This window comes from Oncorhynchus gorbuscha, linkage group LG18 (genome assembly GCF_021184085.1).
Source record: "Oncorhynchus gorbuscha isolate QuinsamMale2020 ecotype Even-year linkage group LG18, OgorEven_v1.0, whole genome shotgun sequence".
Taxonomy (NCBI): Eukaryota; Metazoa; Chordata; class Actinopteri; order Salmoniformes; family Salmonidae; genus Oncorhynchus; species Oncorhynchus gorbuscha.
In genome coordinates, this window is record NC_060190.1 from 27,323,164 (window position 1) to 27,335,256 (window position 12,093).

The 12,093-nt window shown below is 44.8% G+C and overlaps 1 protein-coding gene across 1 annotated transcript in view; it reads left to right on the forward strand.

The window, feature by feature from the left end:
- The window catches only part of lhfpl4a (LHFPL tetraspan subfamily member 4a), a 55,950-nt gene that overhangs the window by 27,560 nt on the left and 16,297 nt on the right, over nt 1-12,093 (forward strand). The window contains exon 2 of the mRNA XM_046312919.1: nt 11,403-11,642. Within this exon, the coding sequence (XP_046168875.1) occupies nt 11,403-11,642 (240 nt within the window). The remainder of the gene's footprint in view (nt 1-11,402; nt 11,643-12,093) is intronic.

A 12,093-nucleotide genomic window follows, 5' to 3' on the forward strand; every position in this document is an offset into this window, starting at 1 on the left:
GTGGGGGAAAAAACGATTTAATACATTTTAGAATAAGGCTGTAACGTAACAGGGTCAAAATACTTTCCGAATGCGCTGTTTTCACAGTACCAGACGTTTGGACACACCTACTCATTCCAGTGTTTTTCTTTTAATGTTATTATTTTCTACTTTGTAGAGTAATAGTGAAGGGGTGGCAGGGTAGCCTATTGGTTACAGCGTTGGACTAGTAACCGAAAGGTTGCAAGTTCAAACCCCCGAGTGTCATGTTTTGTCATTTATTATCATGTCTTGTCTCTGTGCTTCCCTTCTATTCGTTAGCAAGCTAGCAGTCATCATCATGAATCAAGTTGACAATCTTCTGGCAAATCCTTGTCATATGAAGATAAATTATAGATAAAATGTCATGCAGGTGAAAGAGGACCCAAAAGCGACTTGGCGAAAACAGAGTCTTTAATCCAGTAAAGTAAATACAAACAAAAAACACAACTTTCACTCGAAATGACGAGGACAAACTGGAGACTCGATCTTGAACAGCAGGTGAACAGCAGGTTGCCTCGGGAAGGCACTTGAACCAGACAGACTCAGACACCTGCTCACCACGCAGCATCTGAGGAAAACACGACACGACAGGGCGATACACAAACACAGCACGGTGAATTCTAGACAAGGAACCGACAGGACAGGAACGGAACACAAAGGAAGAAATAGGGACTCTAATCAGGGGAAAGGATCGGGAACAGGTGTGGGAAGACTAAATGATTGATTAGGGGAATAGGAACAGCTGGGAGCAGGAGCGGACGATAGAGAGAAGAGAGAGCGAGAGAGTGAGAGAGGGAGGGGAGAGAGAGGGATAGAAAGAGGGAAAGAACCTAATAAGACCAGCAGAGGGAAACGAATAGAATGGGAAGCACAGGGACAAGACAAGATAATAAATGACAAAACATGACAGTACCCCCCACTCACCGAGCGCCTCCTGGCGCACTCGAGGAGGAATCCTGGCGGCAACGGAGGAAATCATCAATGAGTGAACGGTCCAGCACGTCCCGAGACGGAACCCAACTCCTCTCCTCAGGACCGTAACCCTCCCAATCCACTAAGTATTGGTGACCCCGTCCCCAGAACGCATGTCCATGATCTTATGTACCTTGTAAATAGGTGCGCTCTCGACAAGGACGGGAGGGGGAGGGAAGACGAACGGGGTGCGAAGAAAGGGCTTGACACAGGAGACATGGAAGACAGGATGGACGCGACGAAGATGTCGCGGAAGAAGCAGTCGCACAGCGACAGGATTGACGACCTGGGAGACACGGAACGGACCAATGAACCGCGGAGTCAACTTACGAGAAGCTGTCGTAAGAGGAAGGTTGCGAGTGGAAAGCCACACTCTCTGGCCGCAACAATACCTTGGACTCTTAATCCTGCGTTTATTGGCGGCTCTCACAGTCTGTGCCCTGTAACGGCAAAGTGCAGACCTCACCCTCCTCCAGGTGCGCTCACAACGTTGGACAAACGCTTGAGCGGAGGGAGCGCTGGACTCGGCAAGCTGGGATGAGAACAGAGGAGGCTGGTAACCCAGACTACTCTGAAACGGAGATAACCCGGTAGCAGACGAAGGAAGCGAATTGTGAGCGTATTCTGCCCAGGGAGCTGTTCTGCCCAAGACGCAGGGTTTCTGAAAGAAAGGCTGCGTAGTATGCGACCAATCGTCTGATTGGCCCTCTCTGCTTGACCGTTAGACTGAGGATGAAACCCGGAAGAGAGACTGACGGACGCACCAATCAAGCGACAGAACTCCCTCCAAAACTGTGACGTGAATTGCGGGCCTCTGTCTGAAACGGCGTCTAACGGGAGGCCATGAATTCTGAATACATTCTCGATAATGATTTGTGCCGTCTCCTTAGCGGAAGGAAGTTTAGCGAGGGAATGAAATGTGCCGCCTTAGAGAACCTATCGACAACCGTAAGAATCACAGTCTTCCCCGCAGACAAAGGCAGACCGGTAATGAAGTCTAGGGCGATGTGAGACCATGGTCGAGAAGGAATGGGGAGCGGTCTGAGGCGACCGGCAGGAGGAGAGTTACCCGACTTAGTCTGCGCGCAGTCCGAACAAGCAGCCACGAAGCAGGCGCGTGTCACGCTCCTGAGTCGGCCACCAAAAGCGCTGGCGAATAGACGCAAGAGTGCCTCGAACACCGGGATGACCAGCTAACTTGGCAGAGTGAGCCCACTGAAGAACAGCCAGACGAGTGGAAACAGGAACGAAAAGGAGGTTACTAGGACAAGCGCGCGCGACGCAGTGTGCGTGAGTGCTTGCTTAACCTGTCTTTCAATTCCCCAGACTGTTAACCCGACAACACGCCCATAAGGAAGAATCCCTCGGGATCAGTAGAAGCCACAGAAGAACTAAACAGACGGGATAAGGCATCAGGCTTGGTGTTCTTGCTACCCGGACGGTAAGAAATCACAAACTCGAAACGAGCGAAAAACAACGCCCAACGAGCTTGACGGGCATTAAGTCGTTTGGCAGAACGGATGTACTCAAGGTTCTTATGGTCTGTCCAAGCGACAAAAGGAACGGTCGCCCCCTCCAACCACTGTCGCCATTCGCCTAGGGCTAAGCGGATGGCGAGCAGTTCACGGTTACCCACATCATAGTTGCGCTCAGATGGCGACAGGCGATGAGAAAAATAAGCGCAAGGATGAACCTTATCGTCAGACTGGAAGCGCTGGGATAGAATGGCTCCCACGCCTACCTCTGAAGCGTCAACCTCGACAATGAATTGTCTAGTGACGTCAGGAGTAACGAGGATAGGAGCGGACGTAAAACGTTCTTTTAGAAGATCAAAAGCTCCCTGGGCGGAACCGGACCACTTAAAACACGTCTTGACAGAAGTAAGAGCTGTGAGAGGGGCAGCAACTTGACCGAAATTACGAATGAAACGCCGATAGAAATTAGCGTGCTGTCGGTTCCTTCTGTCATGCAGGTGAAAGAGGACCCAAAAGCGACTTGGCGAAAACAGAGTCTTTAATCCAGTAAAGTAAATACAAACAAAAAACACAACTTTCACTCGAAATGACGAGGACAAACTGGAGACTCGATCTTGAACAGCAGGTGAACAGCAGGTTGCCTCGGGAAGGCACTTGAACCAGACAGACTCAGACACCTGCTCACCACGCAGCATCTGAGGAAAACACGACACGACAGGGCGATACACAAACACAGCACGGTGAATTCTAGACAAGGAACCGACAGGACAGGAGCGGAACACAAAGGAAGAAATAGGGACTCTAATCAGGGGAAAGGATCGGGAACAGGTACCTGCATAACACCGAGCTGACAAGGTCGTTCTGTCCCTGCCGTTCTGCCCCTGAACAGGCAGTTAACCCACTCCTAGGCCGTCATTGAAAATAAGAATTTGTTCATAACTGACTTGTCTAGTTAAATAAAGGGCAAATAAATCATAAATAATTAAAACATCAAAACTATGAAATAACACATATGGAATCATATATTTGAGATTCTTCAAAGTAGCCACCCTTGATAGCCTTGATGACAGCATTGCACAATCTTGGCATTCTCTCAACCAGCTTAATGAGGTAATCACCTGGAAAGCATTTCAATTAACAGGTTTGCTTTGTTAAAAGTGAATTTGTGGAATTTCATTCCTTTTTAATGCGTTTGATCCAATCAGTTGTGTTGTGACAAGGTAGGGATGGTATACAGAAGACAGCACTATTTGGTCAAATACCAAGTCCATATTATGGCAAGAACAGCTCAAATAAGTAAAGAGAAATGACCGTCCATCATTACTTTAAGACATGAAGGTCAGTCAATCCGGAAAATTTCAAGAACTTTGAACATTTCTTCAAGTGCAGTTGCAAAAACCATCAAGCGCAATGATGAAATTGGCTCTTATGAGGTTGCCCACAGGAAAGGAAGACCCAAAGTTACCTCTGCTGCAGAGGATAATTTCAGATTGCAGCCCAAATAAATGCTTCACAGAGTTCAAGTAACAGACACATCTCAACATCAACTATTCAGAAGAGACTGCATAAATCAGGCCTTCATGGTTGAATTTCTGCTAAGAAACCACTACTAAAGGACACCAAAAATAAGAAGAGACTTGCTTGGGCCAAGAAACATGAGCAATGGACATTGGACTGGTGGAAATTTATCCTTTGGTCTGAAGCGTTCAAATTTTAGATTTTTGGTTCCAACCTCCATTCAGAGTAGGTGAATGGATGATCTATGCATGTGTGTTTCCCACCGTGAAGCATGGAGGAGGAGGTGTGACTGTGTCGGGGTGCTTTGCTGGTGACACTGTCAGTGATTTATTTAGAATTCAAGGCACACGTAACCAGCATGGCTACCAGAACATTCTGCAGAGATACGGCATCCCATATGGTTTGTGCTCAGTGGGACTATCATTTGTTTTTCAACAGGACAATGACCCAATACACATCCAGGCTGTTTTAAGGGATATTTGACCAAGAAGGAGAGTGATGGAGTGCTGCATCAGATGACCTGTCCTCCGCAGTCACCGGACCTCAACCCATTTGAGATGGTTTGGGGTGAGTAGGACTGCAGAGTGAAGGAAAAGTAGCCAACAAGCACTCACCATACGTGTGAACTCCTTCAAGACTGTTGGAAAAGCATTCCAGGTGAAGCTGGTTGAGAGAATGCCAAGCGTGTGCAAAGCTGTCATCAAGGCAAAGGGTGACTATTTGAAGAATCTAAAATGTTAAATATATTTTGATTTGTTGAACACTTTTTTGGTTACTACATGATTCCATGTGTTATTGTCACTGCTGTATTCACTATTGTTCTTCAATGTGGAAAATAGTCAAAATAAGGAGAACCTTGAATGAGTAGGTGTGTCCAAATGTTTGACTGGTACTGTATATATATATGTGTGTGTGTGTGTGTGTGTGTGTGTGTGTGTGTGTGTGTGTGTGTGTGTGTGTGTGTGTGTGTGTGTGTGTGTGTGTGTGTGTGTGTGTGTGTGTGTGTGTGTGTGTGTGTGTGTGTGTGTGTGTATATATATTGAGAGCATACTGGTATGTATAGTACATACAGAATGTTGTCGTTACTGTATAATATGTGCACATTTTTCTTCATGGTCGTTGTTGGCAACGTTCAGTTCTCTGTGTCATCTAATGAAGTAATAGAAGGTTAATAGTGCTCTTACTATCTCGATGCATACGCTCGTCTAAAAGGTTATCCCTGATTCAATTATTAGTCTACAGTACACTTTTTTTGTGCTCGCCAAAGTGGAATGCATTGTGGTTAGTGCAGCGAGAGAGAAAGAATGAGGTAGAAAGAGAGTGATGGAGAGAGAGAAAGTGCCACCCCAGGGCATGATGGGTAGTGCGTGAGGATCCAACCCGCTGTTGCTGTGCACTATGGCAATACTACATGGTTCCCCGACTATGCTTTTAATTCGAGTGCAGTCATTAAAATGGTAATAAGACCAATCTACACACAATACCCCATAATGACAAAGCAAAAACAGCTTTTTAGGAATTTTCACGTGAAACCATATTTTCACATGTATTACATTTAGAGTTCACATATGTTAACATCACCTTTTGTACATGTGATGAGCATTTTCACCTCACATGTGAATTGCAGTTTCCCGTGAAATTTGCGGTTTTCAGTCCTTATTTGCTACATAATGTTTTGGACTTATAAATGAATTATATGAACCCAATTGATTCTTGAAGAATATAAATGTATAAATGATCTTAGTTCAACTGTCGTACCCCATCAGATTCCCAAATATACTGAACAACAATTTAAACGCAACATGTAAAGTGTTGATCCCCATATTTCATGGGCTGAAATAAAATACATTATGTATATAAAAATATGTGGACACCCCTTCAAATTAGTGGATTCGGCTATTACATTTTCTACTGACGAGCTCAGTGACTAGGAAAAGTCGAGGACCAACAACGGCTCAGCCGTGAAGTAGTAGGCCACATAAGCTCACAGAACGGGACCTCCGAGTGCTGAAGTTTGTAGTGTGCAAAAAAATTGTCCGTCCTCGGTTGCAACACTCACTACCGTGTTCCAAACTGCCTCTGGAAGCAACGTCAGCACAGCAACTGATCGTGGGGAGATTCATGAAATGGCTTTCCATGGCTTAGCAGCCGCACACAAGCCTAAGATCACCATGCACAATGCCAAGCGTGGGCTGGAGTGGTGTAAAGCTCACCACCATTGGACTCTGGAGCAGTGGAAATCCCGCTTCACCATCTGGCAGTCCAACAGACGAATCTGGGTTTTGCGGATGCCGGTAGAACACTACCTGCCCCAATGCATAGTGCCAACTGCAAAATTTGGTGGCGGAGGAATAATGGTCTTGGGCAGTTTTTCATGGTTCGGGCTAGGCCCCTTAGTTCCAGTGAAGGGAAATCTTAACACTACAGCATACAATGACATTTCTAGACAATTCTGTGCTTCCAACTTTGTGGCAACAGTTTGGGGAATGCCCTTTCCTCACTAATGCTCTTGTGGCTGAATGGAAGCAAGTCCCCACAGCAATGTTCCAAACTCTAGTGGAATGCCTTCCCAGAAGAGTGGAGGCCGTTACAGCAGCAAACGGGGACCAACTCCATATTGATGCCATTGATTTTGGAATAAGATGTTCGACGAGCAGATGTCCACATACTTTTGGTAATGTTGTGTCCTCCCGAAATTCTCTATACACACAAAAAAGCTTATTTCTCTCAAATTCTGTCCACAAATCTGTTTTCATCCCTGTTTGTGAGCATTTCTCATTTTCCAAGATATTCCATCCACCTGACAGGTGTGGTATATCAAGAAGCTGATTAAACAGCACAATCATTACACAGGTGCACCTTGTGTTGGGGACAATAAAAGCCCACTCTAAAATAGTTTTGTCACACAACACATTACCACAGATGTTTCAAGTTTAGAAGGAGCGTGCAATTGGCATGCAGACTGCAGGAATGTCTACCAGACATTAGCTGTTGCCAGATAATTTAATGTTAATTTCTTTAACATAAGCCGCCTCCAACATAATTTTAGAAAATTGGCAGTACCGCAGACCACGTGCAACCATGCCACCCCAGGACCTCCACATCCGGCTTCTTCACCTGTGGGATCATCTGAGACCAGCCACTCGGAAAGCTGATTAAACTGTGGGTTTGCACAATTGAAGAATTTCTCCGGTAAGCTCAGTTGCGTGCATCCTGTCCTCACTAGGGTATTGACCTGACTGCAGTTTGGCGTCATAACTGACTAAAATGGGCAAATGCTCACCTTCGATGGAGAAGTGTGTTCTTCACAGATTAATCCCGGGCAGATAACAGAAAGCGTGTATGGCGTTATGTGGGGGCGAGTGGTTTGCTGATGTCAACGTTGTGAACAGTGCCCCATAGTGGCGGTGAGGTTTTGTTATGAGCAGGCATAAGCTACAGATAATGAACATAATTTAATTTTATCGATGGCAATTTGAATGCACAGAAATCCCGTGATGAGATCCTGAGGCCCATTGTCGTGCCATTCATCCGCAGCCATCTCCTCATGTTTAAGCATGATAATGCACAGCCCCATGTTACAAGGATCTGTACACAATTCCTGGAAGCTGAAAATGTCCATGTTCTTCCATGGCCTGCATACTCACCAGACATGTCACCCGTTGAACATGTTTGGGATGCTCTGGACCGACATTTACGACAGCGTGTTCCAGTTCCCGCCAATATCCAGCAACTTCGCAAAGCAATTGAAGAGGTGTGGAACAACGTTCCACAGCCCTAATCAACAGCTTGATCAACTCTATGCAAAGGAGATGTCGCACTGCATGAGGCAAATGGTGGTCACACCAGACACTGACTGGTTTTCTGATCCATGCCCCTACCTTTTTTACTTATTTATTTAACTAGGCAAGTCAGTTAAGAACAATTTCTTATTTACAATGACATCCTACCAAAAGGCAAAAGGCCTCCTGCGGGGACGGGGGCCTGGAATAAAAAATAAATACAATATAAATATAGGACAAAACACGCATCACAACAAGAGAGACAACACAACACCACTTAAAGAGAGACCTAAAAGACAACAATATAGCAAGGCAGCAACACATGACAACACAGCATGGTAGCATCACAACATAACATAACAACAACATTGTAGCAACACAATGGTAGCAACACAAAATATGGTACAAACATTATTGGGCACAGACCACAGCACAAAGGGCAAGAAGGTAGAGTCAATAATACATCACACAAAGCAGCCATAACTGTCAGTTTAAGGTATCTGTGACCAACAGATGCATATCTGTATTCCCAGTCATGAGAAATCCATAGATTAGGGCCTAATTTATTTAATTTGACTGATGTCCTTATACAGTTGAAGTCAGAAGTTTACATACACTTAGGTTGGAGTCATTAAAACTAATTTTTCAACCACTCCACAAATTTCTTGTTAACAAACTATAATTTTGGCAAGTCGGTTAGAACATCTACTTTGTGCAAGACACAAGTAATTTTTCCAACAATTGTTGACAGGCAGATTATTTCACTTATCCTGTATCACAATTCCGGTGGGTTAGAAGTTTACATACACTAAGTTGACTGTGCCTTTAAACAGCTTGGAAAATTCCTGAAAAGGATGTCATGGCTTTAGAAGCTTCTGATAGGCCAATTGACAGAATTTGAGTCAATTGGAGGTGTACCTGTGGCTGTATTTCAAAGTCAGTGCCTCTTTGCTTGACATCATGGGAAAGTCAAATGAAAACAGCCAAGACCTAAAAAAAAATTGTAGACCTCCACAAGTCTGGTTCATCCTTGGGAGCTATTTTCAAATGCCTGAAGGTACCACGTTAATCTGTGCAAACAGTAGTACGCAAGTATAAACACCATGGGACCACACAGCTGTCATATCGCTCAGGAAGGAGACGCGTTCTGTCTCCTAGAGATGAACGTACTTTGGTGTGAAAAGTGCAAATCAATCCCAGAACAACAAATGACCTTGTGAAGATGCTGGAGGAAGCAGGTACAAAACTATCTATATCCACAGTAAAAACGAGTCCTATATCGACAAAGCTTGAGTTGTTGATGTGTGCAGAGGGTCCCTGGTTCGAGCCAAGGTAGGGGCGAGGAGAGGGATGGAAGCAAAACTGTTACACTCCTAGACAGTTCCACTTCATGATTACAGCCCTTACAGTTCACCGGGGCAGCTCTAGCAAGGCAGAAGTTTGACAAACTGACTTGTTGGAAAGGTGGCATCCAAAGACTGCCCCATTGAAATCACCGAGCTCTTCAGTATGGGCCATTCTACTTCCAATGTTTGTCTAGGGCTGCGTGTTCAATTTTATACATCTGTCAGCAACGGATGTGGCTGAAATAGCTGAATGCACCAGTTTGAAGGGGAGTCCACATACTTTTGGCCATGTAGTGTATATACTGTACATATAGGTAGGGGTAAAGTGACTTGGCAACCGGGATAGATAATAGACAGTAGCAGCAGCGTATGTTGTGTGTCAATCAATCAAATGTATTTATAAAGCCCTTTTTACATCAGCAGATGTCACAAAGTGCTATACAGAAACCTAGCAGCAACCTATACAGAAACCCTAACAGCAACTAATAAGTCCACATACATTTGGCCATGTAGTGTATATGAGGTTAGAGGGAGGGGGAGAATAGTATTGATGAATATGAATCATTATCACGTTCTTATTTATGTCAAGACTCCCTAAATCTCCTTCCCTCTTATTTTTCTCACAAATTTCCCTCTTTTCAGTTATTCGACACATTGTCTTTCTCCTTTCGGACTGTCTTCATCCTTTCCTTCCATTTCTCTTTCTCTCCTACTCCTTTTGAGGCTTTATTTCACTCCGGCATTCTCCCTCCATCCCTCCCTCCCTTCCTCATGATCAATAATTCATAAAGCGCTCTGCCCCCTCTTCTCCTCGGCTGTGTGTGTGTTGGTGACAGTGGTGGATCAAAGCGTCTTCTTCCTTCACAGCGTAGATCGGCGCTCATTGGTCTTTGCCGCTGACAGGAAACAACCTGCTCCTCTTTAAAAAAGTAGATAGACACAAAGTGATCCGTTTACTTTCCTTTTCCTCCTATTTGTATTACCGCAGATGAACGACACTACTGTCTGGAGACACTTGTTTTTTTTTAAATATCGGTTCTGAAGCCGATAAACACATTATCTTTATCTGTAAGTAAAAGCCATAGTTTAGGCCTGTTCCTAGTGCAATCGAGATGCATAGTGCAGAGAGAATATTGTATTTTATTTGACCTTTTTTTTCAGTAATGTAACACACTAATGTAACACGCTACATCAGATTGTATGTTATATGGCGGCGTACGATATTACGCGACTTCTGTCTTCGCTTGTGTCATTGCAAGTAATATGTAGTGCTGGTCAGAGTTCGCTTGTTGCAAGCTACATTGGAAGAAGACACTGATACAGTACGAATGATGCCTTCCACAAACAGTGCAAGTGCAGCAGTGTATCTCTGCTTCAAGTTGATCCCTTTGGCCGCAGGAATCCATATATAAATTGACCCTGCCTTGAGCGGAGTACGCTAGAACTTACAGTGGCAATGCAATGGCAGTGTGGTCTTTCAACCTCATTTATAGATGACTGTGTGGTGTGGTAGTCGACAGACGCTCGCACCTCTTCAGCCGGGGTCTTTTCACTGGGCTCAGCTGCAGTGTCAGTGTTCTCCACTGACCCTTTGCTGAAGATGAATACGATTGTCAGCACAACAACGCTCTGTTCCTCTTTCTGCTATCTTTATTAGTATTTTCTCTCTCCCTACTTCTCTAGCTCCACCATCTCCCTCTTTCTTTGGCTCAGCCTTGGTCGAGTGCAAGAGCAAGACAGAGAGGGATGCTTGCGAAGCAGTTCCAATGGCAATGAGGGTTGACTTATAATAATAATATAATAATAATATATGCAGTGTGAAAGTTGAGCAATTATATGGGTGGTCCCGGGATAACTTTTTGCTCTCTCCATGTCAATTATATACTTTTTTCTCTCCATGTCTCCTTCTTTTGTTCCCTTTCCTTACTCCAAAAACCTGTTTTCCTTGCCTAAATCACACCTATCCTACCTATAGTACCCCTACCAACACAGCACCATTCCCATTTGTTCACCCCCCATACCCCCCCTAATCTAATCTACCTCTTCAGCCCTACCCCATGACACTTCCCATACAACCCCACCCCAAACGGTACACTTCTTACTAACTATCTCCTTAACCCTCTCCCCTGAAACTATACACTTCATCCTGTCTCAAGCGAGTACGCTAAACCATACAGTGGAAGTGTGGTCTGTCAACCTGATTATAGATGACTCTGTTGTGTGGTAGTCGACACGCACCTCTTATAGCTAGGCCTCACCTCTCTCCCCCCCTGCTCTCTCTCCCTTAGCCGTGTGTTTGATCCTGGGCTGTATGATCTTTCCGGATGGCTGGGACTCGGAAGTGGTGCGCGACATGTGTGGCGAGGAGACAGGGAAGTACACGCTGGGGAACTGCTCGGTGCGCTGGGCCTACATGCTGGCTATCGTTGGCATCATGGACGCCCTCATCCTCTCCTTCCTGGCCTTCGTGCTGGGCAACCGGCAGAACGACTTCCAGCTGGAGGAGCAGCTTAAACCAGAACAAAAAGGTGAGACGCTAATGACGCTAGGCTGACTGCTAGGCTAATGCTAATCTTTGTTTTATTATGCGCCAAAAGTTTTTTCCCCACATCTTACTAGCAGTACTGTAAAATAAAGCATTGCTCATTTACCAGATGGGCTTGGTTATTAAGACACCAGTGGCTAATGCTAATTGTTGTCATATCAGGCAATACACTGGGTTTACAAAATGCTATGAAGCTATGTTTTAAAGTGATGAAATTTCAAAACCAGCCCTGTCCTTTTGTATTATTTTAGTGAGTATCAAGTTTCAATGTAGTGGTTTTGAGTTTGACATTTGGCACTAACAAGTCTCCACATAGCTAGCTCAACTCACAACTAGCTACACTATATATACAAAAGCATCTGGACACCCCTTTAAATGAGTGGATTTGGCTATTTCAGCCACACCGGTTGCTGACAGGTGTATAAAATCAAGCA